Source organism: Coregonus clupeaformis, chromosome 31 (genome assembly GCF_020615455.1).
Source record: "Coregonus clupeaformis isolate EN_2021a chromosome 31, ASM2061545v1, whole genome shotgun sequence".
Lineage (NCBI taxonomy): Eukaryota > Metazoa > Chordata > Actinopteri > Salmoniformes > Salmonidae > Coregonus > Coregonus clupeaformis.
The window spans coordinates 4,606,592-4,628,614 of record NC_059222.1 but is presented as its reverse complement, the minus strand read 5'-3'; the positions used below and the strand labels follow the sequence as shown (position 1 = coordinate 4,628,614).

At 41.4% G+C, this 22,023-nt stretch overlaps 1 protein-coding gene across 1 annotated transcript in view; it reads right to left on the bottom strand.

The window, feature by feature from the left end:
* Nucleotides 1–8,876: 8,876 nt before the first annotated feature.
* Nucleotides 8,877–22,023, bottom strand: part of LOC121547935 (pro-neuregulin-3, membrane-bound isoform-like) — a 472,942-nt gene continuing 459,795 nt past the window's right edge. Inside the window, exon 9 of the mRNA XM_041859343.2 lies at nt 8,877–10,173. Coding sequence (XP_041715277.2) covers nt 9,477–10,173 — 697 coding nt within the window. The 3' untranslated portion in view covers nt 8,877–9,476. The remainder of the gene's footprint in view (nt 10,174–22,023) is intronic.

The following is a 22,023-nucleotide window of genomic DNA, read 5'->3' as shown; positions in this document are numbered from 1 at the left end:
TTCCCTGTCTTAAGTCAGTTAGGATCACCACTTTATTTTAACAATGTGAAATGTCAGAAAAATAGTAGAGAGAATGATTTATTTCAGCTTTGATTTCTTTAATCACATTCCCAGTTGGTCAGAAGTTTACATACACTAAATTAGTATTTGGTAGCATTGCCTTTAAATTGTTTAACTTGGGTCAAATGTTTCGGGTAGCCTTCCACAAGCTTCCCACAATAAGTTGAGTGAACTTTGGCCCATTCCTCCTGACAGAGCTGGTGTAACTGAGTCAGGTTTGTAGTCCTCCTTGCTCGCACATGCTTTTTCAGTTCTGCCCACATATTTTCAATAGGATTGAGGTCAGGGCTTTGTGATGGCCACTCCAATACCTTGACTTTGTTGTCCTTAAGCCATTTTGCCTCAACTTTGGAAGTATGCTTGGGGTCATTGTCCATTTGGAAGACCCATTTGCGACCAAGCTTTAACTTCATGACTGATGTCTTGAGATGTTTCTTCAATATTTCCACTTAATTTTTCTTCCTCATGATGCCATCTATTTTGTGAAGTGCACCAGTCCCTCCTGCATCAAAGCACCCCCCACAGCATGATGCTGCCACCCCCGTGCTTCACGGTTGGGATGGTGTTCTTCTGCTTGCAAGCGTTCCCTTTTTTCCTCCAAACATAACGATGGTCATTATGGCCAAACAGGTCTATTTTTGTTTAATCAGACCAGAGGACATTTCTCCAAAAAGTACGATCTTTGTCCCCATGTGCAGTTGCAAACCGTGGTCTGACTTCTTTTGGCGGATTTGGAGCAGTGGCTTCTTCCTTGCTGAGCAGCCTTTCAGGTAGCTTAGTGGGTAAGAGCGTTGTGCCAGTAACCGAAAGGTCGCTGGTTCTAATCCCGAGCCGACTAGGTGAAAAGTCTGTCGATGTGCCCTTAAGCAAGGCACTTAACCCTAAATGCTCCTGTAAGTCGCTCTGGATAAGAGCGTCTGCTAAATGACTAAAATGTAATGTAAAATGTTATGTCGATATAGGACTTGTTTTACTGTGGATATAGATACTTTTGTACCTGTTTCCTCCAGCATCTTCACAAGGTCCTTTGCTGTTGTTCTGGGATTGATTTGCACTTTCCGCACCAAAGTACGTTCATCTCTAGGAGACAGAACTTCTTCCTGAGCGTTATGACGGCTGTGTGGTCCCATGGTGTTTATACTTGCATACTATTGTTTGTACAGATGAACGTGGTACCTTCAGGCGTTTGGAAATTGCTCCCAAGGATGAACCAGACCATTTTTTTCTGAGGTCTTGGCTGATTTCTTTTGACTGTCCCATGATGTCAAGCAAAGAGGCACTGAGTTTGAAGGTAGGCCTTGAAATGCATCCACAGGTACACCTCCAATTGACTCCAACAATGTCAATTAGCCTATCAGAAGCTTCTAAATTCATGACATCATTTTCTGGAATTTCCCAAGCTGTTTAAAGGCGCAGTCAACTTAGTGTATGTAAACTTCTGACCCACTAGAATTGTGATACAGTGAATTATAAGTGAAATAATCTGTCTGTAAACAATTGTTGGAAAATGTACTTGTGTCATGCACAAAGTAGATGTCCTAACCGACTTGCCAAAACTATAGTTTGTTAACAAGAAATTTGTGGAGTGGTTGAAAAACCAGTTTTTAATGACTCCAACCTAAGTGTATGTAAACTTCAGACTTCAACTGTATATATAGATATATATATATATATATATATGATAATCTCACATAAACCAATACTTATTATTGCATATATATATATATACAGTACCAGTCAAAAGTATGGACAAAAGTTTTTCTTGTAGAATAACAGTGAAGACATCAAAACTAAATATATTTCATATTTTAGATTCTTCAAAGTAGCCACCCTTTGCCTTGTTGACAGCTTTGCACACTCTTGGCATTCTCTCAACCAGATTCATGAGGTAGTCACCTGGAATATCTCAATAACCCAGCATCAATAACCAATAACCAATCAATAATCAATAATCAATAATAATAATAATAATAATCAATAACCAAGCAGTTTTTAAAGAAAACAACCCAATTAAGTACCCAACGCCTGCAACCCAGCAGTTGGGTCAAACAAACAACCCATCATTTTTGAAAGTGTAGGTCTACGAGTAGGCTACACACCCTCTGGAACACTCCCATCCCATTTCCCACTTATTAGTAACCTATACATGTTGCACAGTCATTTTGCTGCTTGTAGAACTGATAAATAACATTTGAGGAGAAAAAAAAGTGTCACTAATTTGGAGGAAAAAACAAAATCTGTGTTGCTCGTCTTTGTTGTGAACAGGACCAGAGACAAACCCTGGTGCTGGTGCTTTGATGTTTTCCGTGATTCATTCCTCTTGAGGAAAATGTTCACCTGAAATTCGTCTAGTTAAAAACTTTTCTGCTGTCATCGCTGCAGTTTTTCTAAATAGCTAAAGCAAAATAATGAAACGGAGATAAATAAGTAAATGATTAAATCCGTCTGACTCTCCTTGTCAAATGGAGGACCTCGCTTTTCCTGGGAGGAATGCTGCTATCGTCGCCGTGCTTGATAGGGCTGCTGTTGCCATGGAGACCGGAACAGTGACTCTGACCATTCGTCTTTTGCTCAACACGTTCTGAAAATATCTCAACATTATATCTCCAGAACTCTGGCATGAGATGTCTGGGCTGCTCTGGGTGTGACATGATTCATCTTTCGGTGGAAGAAGATGTAGAACTGAGAAACCTCATTCAGCATAGTGAATAATCCCATAGTCAGCACCTGTTGACATAATGTGTCATATAGGATCAACTTATTTTGCTATACAATTTACTAGGCTATACCCTCACCGACACAGACATCAAATGTGAAGCTGAAAGATGTTTCAGAAATTCAATCAATCACACACCATTTATCACTGTAGTCGTTGTCTTTATTTAGTCACGTTGTCATGTCAAATATACAGTATATATACGTCTATAGGACATATATATATGACATATATAATTAGATTTCTTTACAATATAGAAACAACATAGCGATGACACACTATTTTGGTTTCTAAGTAGAAGCGTTGTTTAAATAGTGCCATATAGATAACGTATCTTTTTTTTTTATATACACTTTTAAATCAAGCTCCCACCCCAATATTTTTGTCCGTCTGCATTGTTTCACATTATTCACATAGACTGTGTGTGTGTTTTCTTAATAATTCAAGGTCTTAAATGTATCAATAAATTCCTCTCTGCAGTCCAGGCTGCGGTGGCTCTTTTACAGAAACCAGGGGCCATGTGATTGGTCCAATTAGTTAGGCAGGTGGTCCCCCAGTGCCATCAATGCAGGTGGGCGGAGTCTCTCCTTGCAGCTGTCATGATACTGATGATTTGTCACCAGATATGGTTTGTTTACGTTTTTACCATTGTGGCTAGATGGAGTAGGCCTACAGCTCAAACATGTGGCCACGTCAGGGACAACAGTTGTTGACAACTGTAGCATTGTAGCTAAGCCTAAGCCTAACCCTTTTTCCTAACCTTAACCTCATTCTCCTAACATGCTAAGTTAATTCACCAAACCTGCTGTGTTAGTTCTAACCTGCTATGTTAATTCACCTAACTTGCAACCAGAGATGGGCAGTATTTCTGTTACATGTATTTGAAATGTGTATTTCAATTACTTCTGAGTATTTTGTGTTATTTATATTACACTGGGCTGAACTGCACTCCAATGTATTTTGTAACAAGATACTGTTGAGAGCTGTAATTTGTATTTTCAAATGACAAAATACTTTTCTTTACCATTTATAGCGGTTCATAATTATGTGGCCTCTCTCACCCTGCATTGATATCAGAAGTCTGATGGCACTATGGTGTGATAAGAGTGTCTGCTAAATTAACGAAATGTACAGAAGAATGCGCCGGAGGGGATGGCTGCCGTTTTATGGACTCTTAACCAACCGGGCTATTTTGTGAGTTTTTACGCATTGTTTATAACTAATTTTGTACATAATGTTGTTGCTACCGTCTCTTATGACCGAAAATAGCTTCTGGACATCAGAACAGCGATTACTCACCTTGAACTGGACAAATCATTTTTATTTTATGAGTCGGACGAGAGGGATTTGCTCCAGACACCCGACAGGGCCCTCATCCCCGTCATTCGCAGTAGAAAGAAAAGGAGATATCGCGGAAGGAGATCGGGGTGCTTGGTAAGGAGCCGGCGACGAGTAGCTAATCTGCCTTTGCCATCGATACTATTGGCCAACTTACAATCGCTTGATAATAAAATGGACAAACTACAGACACGAATATCCTACGAACGGGACATTTAAAAACTGTAACATCTTATGTTTCACCGAATCGTGGCTGAACGATGACATGAATAACATACAGCTGGCGGGTTATACACTGTATCGGCAGGATAGAACAGCAGCCTCTGGTAAGACAAGGGGTGGCGGTCTATGAATACTTGTAAACAACAGCTGGTGCACGATATCTAAGGAATATCTAAGGATAAGCAGTCTCCCGAGTGGCGCAGTGGTCTAAGGCACTGCATCGCAGTGCTAGCTGTGCCACTAGAGATCCTGGTTCGAATCCAGGCTCTGTCGTAGCCGGCCGCGACCGGGAGACCCATGGGGCAGCGCATAATTGGCCAAGCGTCGTCCAGGGTAGGGGAGGGAATGGCTGGCAGGGATGTAGCTCAGTTGGTAGAGCATGGCGTTTGCAACGCCAGGGTTGTGGGTTCGATTCCCAAGGGGGGGCAGTATGAAAACAAAAAAAAATTATGTATGCACTCACTAACTGTAAGTCGCTCTGGATAAGAGCGTCTGCTAAATGACTAAAATGTAAATGTAATAAGCTGTAGACCACAATATCTACCAAGACAGTTTTCATCTATATTCTTCGTAGCTGTCTATTTACCACCACAAACCGATGCTGGCACTAAGACCGCACTCAATGAACTGTATTCGGCCATAAGCAAACAGGAAAACGCTCATCCAGAGGCGGCGCGCCTAGTGGCCGGGGACTTTAATGCAGGGAAACTTACATCCGTTTTACCTCAGTTAAATGTGCAACCAGAGGGAAAAAAACTCTTTACTCCACACACAGAGACGCGTACAAAGCTCTCCCTCACCCTCCATTTGGAAAATCTGACCATAATTATATCCTCCTGATTCATGCTTACATGCAAAAACTAAAGCAGGAAGCACCAGTGACTCGGTCAATAAAAAAGTGGTCAGATGAAGCAGATGCTAAGCTACAGGACTGTTTTGCTAGCACAGACTGGAATATGTTCCGGGATTCTTCCGATGGCATTGAGGAGTACACCACATCAGTCACTGGCTTCATCAATAAGTGCATCGATGACGTCATCCCCACAGTGACTGTACATACATACCCCAACCAGAAGCCATGGATTACAGGCAACATCCGCACAGAGCTAAAGGGTAGAGCTGCCGCTTTCAAGGAGCGGGACTCTAACCCGGAAGCTTATAAGAAATCCCGCTATGCCCTCCGAAGAACCATCAAACAGGCAAAGAATCAATACAGGACTAAGATCGAATCGTATTACATTGGCTCCGACGCTCGTCGGATGTGGCAGGGCTTGCAAACTGTTACAGACTACAAAGGGAAGCACAGCCGCGAGCTGCCCAGTGACACGAGCCTACCAGGCGAGCTAAATTACTTCTATGCTCGCTTCGAGGCAAGTAACACTGAAACATGCATGAGAGCATCAGTTGTTCCGGATGACTGTGTGATCACGCTCTCTGTAGCCGATGTGAGTAAGACCTTTAAACAGGTCGACATTCACAAGGCCGCAGAGCAAGACGGATTACCAGGACGTGTACTCCGAGCATGCGCTGACCAACTGGCAAGTATCTTCACAGACATTTTCAACCTCTCCCTGTCTGAGTCTGCAATAGCAGCATGCTTCAAGCAGACCACCATAGTCCCTGTGCCCAAGAACACTAAGGTAACCTGCCTAAATGACTACGACCCATAGTACTAATGTCTGTAGCCATGAAGTGCTTTGAAAGACTGGTCATGGCTCACATCAACACCATTCTCCCAGAAACCCTAGACCCACTCCAATTTGCATATCGCCCCAACAGATCCACAGATGATGCAATCTCTATTGTGCTCCAGACTGCCCTTTCACACCTGGACAAAAGGGACACCTATGTGAGAATGCTATTCATTGACTACAGCTCAGTGTTCAACACATTGTGCCCTCAAAGCACATCACTAAGCTAAGGACCCTGGGACTAAACACATCCCTCTGCAACTGGATTCTGGAATTCCTGACGGGCCGCCCCCAGGTGGTAAGGGTAGGTAACAACACATCCGCCACACTGATCCTCAACACAGGGGACCCTCAGGGGTGCGTGCTCAGTCCCCTCCTGTACTCCCTGTTCACTCATGACTGCATGGCCAGGCACGACTCCAACACCATCATTAAGTTTGCCGATGACACAACAGTGGTAGGCCTGTTCACCAACAACGACGAGACAGCCTATAGGGAGGAGGTCAGAGACCTGGCCGTGTGGTGCCAGGACAGCAACTCTCCCTCAACGTGATCAAGACAAAGGAGATGATTGTGGACTACAGGAAAAAGAAGAGGACAGAGCACGCCCCCATTCTCATCGACGGGACTGTAGTGGAGCAGGTTGAGAGCTTCAAGTTCCTTGGTGTCCACATCACCAACAAACTAACATGGTCCAAGCACACCAAGACAGTCGTGAAGAGGGCACGACAAAACCTATTCCCCCTAAGGAGACTGAAAAGATTTGGCATGGGTCCTCACCTCCTCAAAAGGTTCTACAGCTGCACCATCGAGAGGATCCTGACTGGTTGCATCACTGCCTGGTATGGCAACTGCTCGGCCTCCGACCCCAAGGCACTACAGAGGGTAGTGCGTACGGCCCAGTACATCACTGGGGCCAAGCTTCCTGGCATCCAGGACCTCTATACCAGCCGGTGCCACCCTAGTCATAGACTGTTCTCTCTGCTACCACACGGCAAGCGGTACCGGAGCGCCAAGTCTAGGTCCAAGAGGCTTCTAAACAGCTTTTACCCCCAAGCCATACGACTACTGAACATCTAATCAAATGGCTACCCAGACTATTTGCATTGCCACCACACCCCTCTTTTACGCTGCTGCTACTCTCTGTTTATTATCTATGCATAGTCTCCTTGGGAGCATTTTCCAAACGCCTGAAGGTACCACGTTCATCTGTATAAACAATAGTACAAAAGTATAAACACCATGGGACCACGCAGCAGTCATACCGCTCAGGAAGGAGACTCGTTCTGTCTCCTAGAGATAAACGTACTTTGGTGCGAAAAGTGCAAATCAATCCCAGAACAACAGCAAATGACCTTGTGAAGATGCTGGAGGAAACACGTACAAAAGTATCTATATCCTGTCACGGTTTCGGCCGAGGCTGCTCCTCCTCCTTGCTCGGGCAGGCTTCGGCAGTCGTCGTCCCCGGAGTACTAGCTGCCACCGTTGTATGTTTCGATGTTCGTTTGGTTTTGTCTAGTTGTTGTACACCTGTTCCCTGTTAGTGTGATTATGTACCCTTTATATGTTCCATTTGTTTGTCATGTGTTGTGTGTAATTGTTTTCACCTGTCGTTTGGTGCAGTGCTGTTTGCCAGTCGCTCATTTTGTACCGTCGCACTGTTGTTTTGTGCGCAGTCGGTTTTGGAGTGTTTTACGCACTGTGGCGTATTGTTCGCCTCCGGGTTGGTTAGACCCGTTTTGTTATTTTGGTTTATGCAAGTAAAGTCTGGTTTGACTTAGCTCCTGTGTCCTGCATTTGATTCACACCACATCCGCATCAGAGTTCGCGACATATCCACAGTAAAACGAGTCCTATATCGACATAACCCGAAAGGCCGCTCAGCAAGGAAGAAGCCACTGCTCCAAAACCGCCATAAAAAAGCCAGTTTGCAACTGCACATGGGGACAAAGATCGTACTTTTTGGAGAAATGTCCTCTGGTCTGATGAAACAAAAACAGAACTGTTTGGCCATAATGACCATTGTTATGTTTGGAGGAAAAAGGGGGTACTTGCAAGCAGAAGAACACCATCCTTACCGTGAAGCACGGGGGTGGCAGCATCATGCTGTGGGGGTGCTTTGCTGCAGGAGGTTCTGGTGCACTTCACAAAATAGATTGCATCATGAGGAAGGGAAATTATGTGGATATATTGAAACAACATCTCAAGACATCAGTCAGGAAGTTAAAGCTTGGTCGCAAATGGGTCTTCCAAATGGACAATGACCCCAAAAATACTTCCAAAGTTGTGGCAAAATGGCTTAAGGACAACAAAGTCAAGGTATTGGAGTGGCCATCACAAAGCCCTCAATCCTATAGAAAATGTGTGGGCAGAACTGAAAAAGCGTGTGCGAGCAAGGAGGCCTACAAACCTGACTCAGTTACACCAGCTCTGTCAGGAGGAATGGGCCAAAATTCACCCAACTTATTGTGGGAAGCTTGTGGAAGGCTACCCGAAACGTTTGACCCAAGTTAAACAATTTAAAGACAATGCTAACAAATACTAATTGAGTGTATGTAAACTTCTGACCCCACTGAGAATGTGATGAAAGAAATAAAAGCTGAAATAAATAATTCTCTCTACTATTATTTTGACATTTCACATTCTTAAAATAAAGTGGTGATCCTAACTGACCTAAGACAGGGAATGGTTACTATGATTAAATGTCAGGAAATGTTTTTGTGTGTTTTTTTTTTGTATTCTTTCTTAAAACTGCATTGTTGGTTAAGGGCTTGTAAGGAATCATTTCACTGTAAGGTCTACACTGTTGTATTCGGCGCATGTGACAAATACAATTTGATTTGATTTGATTTGTAAATGTATATGTGCAAATGAACAACTGAAAAGCATGCTGAGTATTACTCGAATGAGCTTCGCCCCGAAACAAGGCCAATAGTAATACCTAGTGTGCTTTGCAGTTTATTTTAAAAAAAATATTTTCACATATACATGTATATTTTGTTCATTTAGCAGACACTCTTATCCAGAGTGCATTCAACTAATGTAGATAAACAACAGCATATCACAGTCATAGCAAGTAAAATGTTTCTGTAACCGTTACTGAAAATGTTGTTGCTGTTCGGGCCAGCTACTTGCAAATAGTTTTCTGTTTTTTAAAATACAAAATACATGTATTTTAATGAAATACATTTCAAAATAAAAGTATTTTGTAGTTAATTTTCATATATTGTTCTTTATGGTATTTTGTAATTGTATTTTGTAATGTTTGCATATTCCTGCCCCAACATTAATTATCCTAACCTGCTATGTAAACAAACCATCTGTGGCGACAAATCATCAGTATCACCACACCTGTCAGCAAGATATAGTCCAATCAGCTGGCAGAAGTTTTGGCACAATCAATTCCAGCTCCTCTGCCCACCACTGCTGACAGGAAGCAGTTTGCCCCTTCATCCATCGGGGGAGGGGTATTGTTCACCGAGCCCCTGGGCCTCTCTTTGGCCTTCTGCCTGAGGACCCCTGCTCCCGGGACAGCTGTAGAGCAGTCTGGGTGTATACCGCATGCTCTTTCCCTCGGACTCCAGCACGGTCACAGCAATAACAGTCTTTGTACTGTTCAACCTGGCAACACCTGATCTGAATGCTGCTGTCCCGGAGGGACAAAGGCTAGAGTGTTGGAACAAGCCCCCTGGCCCTACTGGAGTTTCAGAGGAGCCCTGGTGCATGTGGCTAGGGCTTGTCCCTAACCCCAGTGCAGTATTAGCACCGCGGGGACGCACATGACTGGGTCTGGCCTCTGACTCTAGTACAGTCTCAGAGGAAGAGGTGGTCGAGTGACAGGGGGTGTGGCTGTTGGAACCAGCAGGTCCTTGCGCCTTGTAACCTGGCCCGGCGAGACCCCCTCCCTGCGAGACCCACTGCCTGCTCCAATCCATGTGACCCCCCTTGTGGTCGTGTCCCTGGAGAGAGGGGATGATGGGGACCGATCGTGTGCGGAGAGAGGGAGGAGAAGGTTTTAGTCCTCTGTCCAGATGGGTGTAGGGCACCTCCCTCCATCCTTTCTTCCCCACGTAACGAGACAGGGTTTGCATATTCTGGAACCCGCTGCGCTGGCGGTCGTCACCACCATCCCTCCCAGTGTCAAACCTGAAGAGATGAAGAGAATAGAAAAGAGAAAAAAGAGGGTGGAGATTATGACCTTTTGTTCCCAGACCTTTATTGCATGATTTCTCCTTTTCACACGACAGAGCGGGAGAGGGAAAGAGAAAGAAAATAGGAATAGAAATCTTTCCCATACAATTCAAGCCAAAAAATAATCGGTCTACACCAGTGAAATAAAAAAATTCTCTCTGAGGTACTGGGAATTCATAAACTTTGTGTAATTATTTATAATCCACCCATACAGAAATTAATATATTGCTGCAAACTTCCCTCATGTTTGTGGCAAACGTTTGCAAACTTCTGGCAACATTTTGTGGCACGCTATTTAGTTTGCAGCAAATTTGCCACAAACTTTAGGGAAGTTTGCAGCAACATATTAATTTCTAGTGGTGAATCTGCGGAAAACCTTTGGCAACAATAATATTAATTGCCACTTGTGGCAAACAGTTTACCAGAAGCAGTTTCTGGTGAACACATTAGTTCCAAGACCAGTAACCGTTGATGACCAATCAAGGGGATTAGAAACATCTGTTGGAAAATGGAAACTAAGCTTCCTAGCTAGCTACAGTACCTACCAAATTTGTCCAGTGAGTGTCCAACTTATTAATTCAACTTCCTAATAAACTTTAACATTTTATTAGCTAAATGATTCCTAGTTAGCAATGTCATGTTTTATGGGATAGAGTGAAACACATTTTGTTGATTCAAGTTTCATTCTGTCAGTGCCACTGACTGACTGGCTAGCGCTTAGCTAGCTAACGTTAGCTATCATATTTTTGCACAATTCATGTGATAGGTAGCTAGCTAACTAATGATTTGCCTAAACACTTATATTTTTAGGTGAATACGTTGCTGTCTTTTAATACCAATATGCATGATAGTATGCTAGTGTCACGGTTCAGTAACATGTTAGCTAGCACAACAGCTAAGGTAGCTAGCTAGCAAAAATATGAGTTGATTTTGCATCAGAGCAAAGCTTCACTTTTAAAGATGGATACCCTTCCCCTACTCGTGGCGTTGGAAGAGGCTATATTGGGAGGAGGATGCATCAACACCCTGGAAATATGTTTGTGGTGCACTCACTCCTAACACTTTTTTGAGTGATGAATTAGAATGATAAGGTAAGTAAATGCATGTATAATTTTCATATATGTAGCCCATACATTCATTCTTTGTAACAATTAGGAACTTTAATTGCTTTAAACTAGTAGGTAGCTCATCTTGATCATGTAATGTTCCTTATTTATTTCTAGAAGCAATCAGTTACAAGGCAAAAATACAGATTAAGGCCTTCAATCAAACTGAGGACACAGAAGATGTGTGCACCAGACAGGTCAAGGCTTCTTGCATGCATGGCTTTGAGGTGTTGAGTTGTTGAGTTGTTTGATTGACCTAATTGTTGGGTTGCAGGCATTGGGTCAAAAGTTGGGTTGTTTTCTGTAATTACAGCAAGGTTGGGTTGTTGGTGCTGGGTTATTAAGGTTGGGCTATGTATGTTTGGCCAAGCCAGTGGGGTAATTCTCCCGCCACCAGTGTGTGAAGTCCACCAGAATACATGCAAGTATTCTAGTTCTAGTGAGACTGACGAGTGGAAAACGGCTAACGGTATTTTGACAGACTAAGGATGTTTTGGCAGATTGAAAACCGTGAAAAAGGTAAGTAACAAACGTTACGAATTATGAATCAGGTTAAATAGGTTGTCCTATAATAATTAGGTTTCTAGCTAACGTTAGCTTGATCGTTAGCTAGCTAGCCATTTTCTGTGCTAATATCTCTGGCTGTGGTAAAGTTAGCTAGCTAGCTAACGTTAGCCTCGCGACCATAGTTTACTGAAGTGTTGTCGCAGAATATAACTAATTGTACGTTTTTTGTATGCATTTGGCTAGCTAGCTAGCTAAGTCTGACACTTCTTCTTGACTGTCTCAGACACTATTTCACTCGTTAGCTAACGTTAGCTGGCTAGCTAAGTTAAAATAGCTATCTGGGTTAATTTACCTAAGCTATTTGTCAGGCTTATCTCATGCTTGGATGGTGATTGATTGAGTTAGCTAGCGTTACTGTACTGGTTTTCAATGGTTTTTGACAGTTGCAGCTTTAGTCAGACAGCTTAGTCAGAAGTTAGTTTAGCTAGCTAGCTATATTTCTAACCTTTCTTTATTTCTGTGTTTAAATACAGAGGTCAAGGCCAATGAATGGACAGCTTTGTAAAAATATGCTGAATGAGTGGAACCTGGCCTCTTTGATTCCAAAGTTTGAGGGGGGAAAAAAGAGTTTTGGTGATTTTCATTGACCCTGTGTAAAACAGCATCTATGTCTTCCACAGTGTCACCGATAACCAATAATACAACCTTAATGGAAACTTGAAAGACTTCACTTCACCAGAGCCTCTGACAACCATGCATCCACTTTGTGACTAGATACAGTTGAAGTCGGAAGTTTACATACACCTTAGCCAAATACATTTAAACTCAGTTTTTCACAATTCCTGACATTTAATCCTAGTAACAATTCCCTGTCTTAGGTCAGTTAGGATCACCACTTTATTTTAAGAATGTGAAATGTCAGAATAATCAAATAAAATCAAATCAAATCAAATTGGCCACATGTGCCGAATACAACAGGTGCAGACATTACAGTGAAATGCTTACTTACAGCCCTTAACCATTTATTGTTTAATAAAAAGTAAAATAAAACAACAACAAAAAAGTGTTGAGAAAAAAAGAGCAGAAGTAAAATAAAATAACAGTAGGGAGGCTATACATACAAGGGGGTACCGGTGCAGAGTCAATGTGCGGGGGCACCGGCTAGTTGAGGTAGTTGATGTAATATGTACAAGGAACTTGAAGCTCTCAACCTGTTCCACTACAACCCCGTCGATGAGAATGGGGGCGTGCTCAGTCCTCTTCTTTTCCTGTAGTCCACAATCATCTCTTTTGTCTTGGTCACGTTGAGGGAGAGGTTGTTATCCTGGCACAAGACGGCCAGGTCTCTGACCTCCTCCCTATAGGCTGTCTCATCGTTGTCGGGGATGAGGCCTACCACTGTTGTGTCATCAGCAAACTTAATGATGGTGTTGGAGTCGTGCCTGGCCATGCAGTCATGGATGAACAGGGAGTAAAGGAGGGGACTGAGCACGCACCCCTGAGGGGCCCCCGTGTTGAGGATCAGTGTGGCAGATGTGTTGTTACCTACCCTTACCACCTGGGGGCGGCCCGTCAGGAAGTCCAGGATCCAGTTGCAGAGGGAGGTGTTTAGTCCCAGGATCCTTAGCTTAGTGATGAGCTTTGAGGGCAATATGGTGTTGAATGCTGAGCTGTAGTCAATGAATAGCATTCTCACGTAGGTGTTCCTCTTGTCCAGGTGGGAAAGGGCAGTGTGGAGTGCAATAGAGATTGCATCATCTGTGGATCTGTTGGGGCGGTATGCAAATTGGAGTGGGTCTAGGGTTTCTGGGATAATGGTGTTGATGTGAGCCATGACCAGCCTTTCAAAGCACTTCATGGCTACAGACGTCAGTGCTACGGGTCGGTAGTCATTTAGGCAGGTTATCTTAGTGTCCTTGGGCACGGGGACTATGGTGGTCTGCTTGAAACATGTTGGTATTACAGACTCAGTCAGGGACATGTTAAAAATGTCAGTGAAGACACTTGCCTGTTGGTCAGCACATGCTCGGAGTACACGCCCTGGTAATCCGTCTGGCCCTGTGGCCTTGTGAATGTTGACCTGCTTAAAAGTCTTACTCACACTGGCTACGGAGAGCGTGATCACATAGTCATCCGGAACAGCTGGTGCTCTCATGCATGCTTCAGTGTTGCTTGCCTCGAAGCGAGCATAGAAGTGGTTTAGCTCGTCTGGAAGTCTTGTGTCACTGGGCAGCTCGCGGCTGTGCTTCCCTTTGTAGTCTGTAATAGTTTTCAAGCCCTGCCACATCCGACGAGTGTCAGAGCCAGGTAGTACGATTCAATCTTAGTCCTGTATTGACTCTTTGCCTGTTTGATGGTTCGTCGGATGGCATAGCGGGATTTCTTATAAGCGGCAGCTCTACCCTTTAGCTCAGTGCGGATGTTGCCTGTAATCCATGGCTTCTGGTTGGGGTATGTATGTACAGTCACTGTGGGAAAGACATCATCGATGCACTTATTGATGAAGCCAGTGACTGATGTGGTGTACTCCTCAATGCTATCTGAAGAATCCCGGAACATGTTCCAGTCTGTGCTAGCAAAACAGTCCTGTAGCTTAGCATCTGCGTCATCTGACCACTTTTTTATTAACCAAGTCACTCGTGCTTCCTGCTTTAGTTTTTGCTTATAAGCAGGAATCAGGAGGATAAAGTTATGGTCAGATTTGCCAAATGGAAGGTGAGGGAGAGCTTTGTATGCGTCTCTGTGTGTGGAGTAAAGGTGGTCTAAAGTTTTTTTCCCTCTGGTTGCACATTTAACATGCTGGTAGAAATTAGGTAGAACGGATTTAAGTTTCCCTGCATTAAAGTCCCCGGCACCTAGGAGCGCTGCCTCTGGATGAGCGTTTTCCTGTTCACTTATGGCCTTATACATCTCATTCAGTGCAATCTTAATGCCAGCATTGGTTTGTGGTGGTAAATAGACAGCTATGAAAAATATAGATGAAAACTCTTTTGGTAAATAGTGTGGTCTACAGCTTATCATAAGATACTCTACCTCAGGCGAGCAAAACCTTGAGACTTCCTTAGTATTTGATTTTGTGCACCAGCTGTTGTTTACAAATATACACAGACCACCACCCCTTGTCTTACCGGAGTCAGCCGTTCTATCCTGCCGATGTAGCATATAGCCCGCTAGCTGTATGTTGTCCATGTCGTCGTTCATACACGACTCGGTGAAACATAAGATTTCAGTTTTTAATGTCCCGTTGGTAGGATAACCGTAATCTTAGGTCATCCATTTTATTCTCAAATGATTGAATATTGGCTAATAGGATTGATGGAAGGGGCAGTTTACTCGCTCACCGTCGGATCCTTACAAGGCACCCCGACCTACGTCCACGATATCTCCGTCTCTTTCTCATGCAAATGACGGGGATTTGGGCCTTGTCGGGTGTCTGTAGGATATACTTCACGTCCGACTTGTTGAAGAAAAAATCTTTGTCCAATACGAGGTGAGTAATCGTTGTCCTGATATCCAGATGCTCTTTTTGGTTATAAGAGATGATGGCAGAAACATTATGTACAAAATAAATTACAAATAATGCGGAAAAACACACATAATAGTACAATTGGTTAGAAGGCTGTAAAACGGCAGCCATCTTCTCCGGCGTCATCACTAATAGTAGAGAGAATGATTTATTTCAGCTTTTATTTCTTTCATCACATTCCCAGTGGGTCAGAAGTTTACATACACTCAATTAGTATTTGGTAGCATTAACTTTAAATTGTTTAACTTGGGTCAAACGTTCCAGGTAGCCTCCCACAAGCTTCCCACAATAAGTTGGGTGAATTTTGGCCCATTCCTCCTGAAAGAGCTGGTGTAACTGAGTCAGGTTTGACTCCTTGTTCGCACACGCTTTTTCAGTTCTGCCCACACCTTTTCTATAGGATTTATGTCAGGGCTTTGTGATGGCCACTCCAATACCTTGACTTTGTTGTCCTTAAGCCATTTTGCCACAACTTTGGAAGTCTGCTTGGGGTCATTGTCCATTTGGAAGACCCATTTGCGACCAAGCTTTAACTTCCTGACTGATGTCTTGAGATATTGCTTCAACATATCCACATAATTTTCCTTCCTCATGATGCCATCTATTTTGTGAAGTGCACCAGTCCCTCCTGCAGCAAAGCACCCCCACAGCATGATGCTGCCACCCCCGTGCTTCACGGTTGGGATGGTGTTCTTCAGCTTGCAAGCCACCCCATTTTTCCTCCAAACACAACAATGGTCATTATGGCCAAACAGTTCTATTTTTGTTTCATCAGACCAGAGGACATTTCTCCAAAAAGTACGATCTTTGTCTCCATGTGCAGTTGCAAACCGTAGTCTGGCTTTTTTATGGTGGTTTTGGAGCAGTGGCTTCTTCCTTGCTGAGCGGCATTTCAGGTTATGTCGATATAGGACTCGTTTTACTGTGGATATAGATACTTTTGTACCTGTTTCCTCCAGCATCTTCACAAGGTCCTTTGCTGTTGTTCTGGGATTGATTTGCACTTTTCGCACTAAAGTATGTTCATCTCTAGGAGACCGAACGCATCTCCTTCCTGAGTGGTATGACAGCTGCGTGGTCCCATGTTGTTTATACTTGCGTACTATTGTTTGTACAGATGAACGTGGTACCTTCAGGCGTTTGGAAATTGCTCCCAATGATGAACCAGACTTGTGGAGGTCTACAATTTTTTTTCTGAGGTCTTGGCTGATTTATTTTCATTTTCCCATGATGTCAAGCAAAGAGGCACTGAGTTTGAAGGTAGGCCTTGAAATTCATCCACAGGTACACCTCCAATTGACTCAAATGATGTCAATTAGCCTATCAGAAGCTTCTAAAGCCATGACATCATTTTCTGGAATTTCCAAAGCTGTTTAAAGGCACAGTCAACTTAGTGTATGTAAACTTCTGACCCACTGGGATTGTGATGCAAGGAATTATAAGTGAAATAATCGGTCTGTAAATAATTGTTGGAAAAATTACTTGTGTCATGCACAAAGTAGATGTCCTAACAGACTTGCCAAAACTATAGTTTGTTAACAAGAAATGTGTGTAGTGGTTGAAAAACGAGTTTTCATGACTCCAACCTAAGTGTATGTAAACTTCCGACTTCATGCATGTTGTACATTACATGTCATACCATAGATAATCTGGCCTTCATTTTACCATATGTGACTTGTTTAAGGAAATGCCTGGAACATGTGAACTTTCGGTTTGCATCCGGTTTGCTTCTAAATGCCATATCTTTCTAACTGTGCTCTTTCCCAAAAGCTCCCAACATACAACCTATATACTTATTATGGACACAGTATGCTTACATTATTAGCTATCTTTGTTATTATTTGTTGTTATTTGTTATTAGTCCCATCCTTCAACTCTATTCAATACCTCCCATCTATCTCTTAACACCATCCATATAGGATTTCTATTTGCCATATATATTTCAACCATACTGTGATGTTTTACAAAAGTTCTGAACCTTTCTATTCTCATTGCTTCTACAGATTGTGAATTAAAAATAAATTTTTTTGCTAAAAGTATTATTATATTATTGATTGATTGACTATGACTTTTCAGATCACCCAGTAATGCTATCTGCAAGGTTAGTTCCAGGTAAATATTGCAATCCTTTAGCCATTCCTGGACCTGTGTCCAAAAACAAGCTACAAATGGACAGAACCAAAACAAATGATCTAATGATTCTATCTCTTCACAGCAAAATCTGCAGAGCTGGGAAGATTGTATCCCCCATATAAATAACATTCTATTGGTAGCAAGAATTTTATATAATCATTTAAATTGAAAGATTCTAATTTTTGAATCCGGTGTCGTTTTGCGTGTCAGTTCATAAACACTATGCCATGGGATTGGTACGTCAAAGATCTCTTCCCAACTATTTTGCAATCTATATGGGACGGCTGTCAATCCTTTGGTCCTTAAGTGAAACTGATATACTTTTTTATTTATCACAGTTTTCCTTAACCAATTATGTTCTTTAATGCAAGGCCGACAGATAAGTTCCTTACTTTCTCCCCCTTCAACTTTCCTCTTCCACTTTTGCGGTAAGGCTGCAATTATTTGGTTGTAATTTTGGGTAGAGCAGACATTTCCATATGTTTTTGTTAGCTGCATGTGCGACATAACTCCACCAGTCCTACCGATGATATCATTTACGAAGATTATACCTTTTTTAAACATTCTGTCAAAAAATAAAGGTTTTTTGTCAATTAGTATATTTGAATTTAACCACAATATTTGTTGCATTATTTGTTCTGTCGTTTCTGGAGGATTAAATTGAAATTGCAACCAACTTTCTATGGCTTGTTTTAGAAATAGTGACATTTGGGAGATTATTTCCTTTTCAAATAACTGAAAGTGAGAGATTGTAATCTGAATAAAGGGAAAAAGGCCTTTCTTGAACAGTGGGTGAGACAATCTTACTAATTTGCTTGAGAACCAGTTCGGATTTAAGTATAACTTTTGGATGACTGAAGATTTTAGTGATAGGTCTAATGCTTTAATATTTAATAATTTCTGTCCTCCGAATTCATATTCATTATCTAAATATGCTCTTTTAATTTTGTCTGGCTTGCCGTTCCAAATAAAATTGAATATTTTTTTCTCATATATTTTAAAAAACTGTTTGCTAGGCGTAGGCAAGACCATAAGCAAATAGGTAAACTGGGATAATACTAAAGAGTTAATCAGGGTGATTTTTCCACAAATTGACAGGTATTTTCCTTTCCATGGTAGTAAGATCTTATCTATTTTTGCTAACTTGCTATTAAAATTTATTGAAGTGAGATCATTTATTTCCTTTGGGATATGTATTCCGAGTATATCCACATCACCATCAGACCATTTTATTGGTAAACTACATGGTAATGTAAAAATTTTTATTTTTAGTGATCCAATACGTAATATAGTACATTTGTCATAATTTGGTTTTAATCCAGAGAGGTTAGAAAATGTATCTAGATCCTCTATGAGGCTGTGGAGGGATTCTAGTTGTGGATCTAAAAGAAAACATGAATCATCTGCGTACAATGACACCTTTGTTTTTAAGCCCTGTATTTCTAATCCCCTGATATTATTATTGGATCTGATTTTAATAGCTAACATCTCGATGGCCACAATAAATAGATATGCCGATAGTGGACAACCTTGTTTCACTCCTCTTGATAGTTTAAAACTTTCTGAGAAATAGCCATTATTTACTATTTTACACCTAGGGTTACTATACATGATTTTGACCCATTTTATAAGAGATTCTCCAAAATTGAAATGCTCCAGGCATTTATATATAAATTCTAGTTGAACTTTATCAAATGCCTTTTCGAAGTCTGCTATGAATAGCAGGCCTGGTTTCCCATATTTTCCATAGTGTTCTATTGTTTCCAATACTTGCCTTATATTATCTCCAATGTATCTTCCATGTAAAAAACCTGTCTGATTAGAATGAATAATATCCGACAATACCTTTTTAATTCTATGCGCTATACATTTTGCTAGGATTTTTGCATCACAACACTGAAGTGTAAGGGGCCTCCAATTTTGTAAATGGACTGGATCTTTATATTTTCCACTTGTATCCTGTTTCAGTAATAATGAGATCAGACCTTCTTCTTGAGTGTCAGATAATCTACCATTTACATAGGAGTGGTTAAAACATGCTAATAACGGTCCTCTTAGTATATCAAAAAGGTTTGGTATACCTCGATTGGTATGCCATCCAACCCTGGAGTTTTCCCCGACTTAAAGTCTTTAATTGCATCCAGAAGTTCCTCCTCTGTAATTTCACCTTCACATGAGTCTTTCTGTGTGGCTGTTAATTTGACATTATCAATAGAAAAAAAATCCCTACAATTAGCTTCAGTTAGAGGAGATGGAGGCGACTGAAAAGAAAACATATGCTTAAAATACTTTGTTTCTTCCTTCAAAATATCATTAGGTGAATTATGGGTGACTCCGTCAATTGTAACTAGTTTCATTAAGTTCTTTTTGGTAGCATTCCTATGTTGAAGATTAAAAAATAATGTTGTGCATTTTTCCCCATATTCCATCCAGTTTGCTTTATTTTTATAATATATTACACTTGATCTTTCTTGAATAAGTTTTTCCATTTCTTTTAGTTTTTCCTCTAATTTATTCTGAGCCTCTATGTTACAGTTTTTATTGCCATCTATCTGTTCTGTTAGACTTTCTATTTCCTTTCTTAGTATAAACTCTTTTGACCTAAATTGCTTTTGTTTTCGAGATGAGTACTGAATTGCATGGCCTCTAAAGGCACATTTAAAGGTGTCCCATACAATAAGGGGATTCGCTGTACCTATGTTATGTTGGAAAAAGTCAGTTATAAATTCCTTTGTTCTAATTATAAATAAATTATCATCTAATAGGCTTTGATTAAATTTCCAATATCCTCGCCCACGTGGAAATTCAGTCAGAGTAATGTATATGCCTATTATATGATGGTCCGACCGCATTCTGTCCCCTATCAACACTTTTTTTACTTTTGGTGCCAACGAGAATGAGATAAGAAAGAAGTCAAGACGACTAGCTTGATTCAGTCTCCGCCATGTATATCTCACTAGATCAGCATATTTAAGCCTCCATATATCTACTAGTTCTAATATATCCATGACATTCACAATTTCCTTAAGAGCATGTGGGTGATTGTTTGTGGTGTGATTTCCTTTTCGGTCCATTGAGCTATTTAAAACAGTATTATAATCCCCCACCATAATAATATTGTCTTGAGTTGCTTGCAGGCTTGATAATTTATTATATATATTGTCAAATAATTGTGGATCATCATTATTTGGTCCGTAAAGGTTAATGAGCCATATCTGTTTATGGTCCAATACCATATTTAAAATAATCCATCTACCTTGCGTATCTATTTGGACAATTTGCACATTTGGATCGAAATTACTATTAATTAATATCATCACCCCTTTTGAATTTCTTTGCCCATGGGAGAAGTATATTTCCCCCCCCCCATTCTTTTTTCCACGCTACTTCATCTCGAATGAACTGGTAGAGCACGGCGCTTGTAACGCCAAGGTAGTGGGTTCGATCCCCGGGACCACCCATACACAAAAATGTATGCACGCATGACTGTAAGTCGCTTTGGATAAAAGCGTCTGCTAAATGGCATATTATTATTATATATTATTACTGTATACAATAGATATTATATTCCTTCTCTTTGAGCCATGTAAATATTGTTCTTCTGTTGTTATTATCAGCTAAGCCATTACAATTATAACTGGCTATACTTATTTCACCATACACCATAATGAGATACAAGTTTCAAGTCTATTTATCATTATATATGTTTGTAAATTTATCAATAAAAAATAGCGTAATGATTGAGTGTCCATATAGCTGTACCGTGATATTTGCATTGCTACGGAGTAACCCTTCAATTGTTCTCCACTAATTCCCCCGCTAAAGCCCCTCCCCATCCCAAGTTGAGCCGTCATCCCAGTGATCAGCATCCCACCCACGTCCCTCCGTATCCCTAAGGCCCCGAGAGGCCAGGACCCATCCATCGATAACAGCACACAGTGCCACCCACAAAACAGAAGCAGGTTAACCGCCAAAAGCATTTCCAATGCTTTTACCTCTATATATATATATCTATATAACTATTATTATTATTTTTATTATGCATATCCTATTTTCCATCATTATCAATTAATATGCGTAATAATGTCGGCAGTTCACGCATAGGATTCTAACATATAACCAGGATTGCCATTGTATTACATTTAATTCATTGACAAGCAATTATTATCCTAGCAAATAATTCCCCGCGGTCCATCCCATACCCCCCCAACATCCCCACCCCCCACAACAGATGCCAGACCAGCACACACGCACATACTCACATACTCCAACACACTCAACCCCCCTCCTCCACAATCCACCATAAAATCCGATACTCAACGGCTGTTATATCCCAGAGCCCAACTCGAGAAATAACTTGATCTACGAGTGCACATACAGTTAAAGCTGATTGAGAAAGCATGCAGATTGAGCAGAAATTGATAACAATGTGAGATTTGATTAATCTACTTAATCTATGTCAAGTCCTAGGTGATGGAGATCAGATCCACCCTCTTCACCTGAGACACAAACACTCTGATCCCCTGTTGTAAC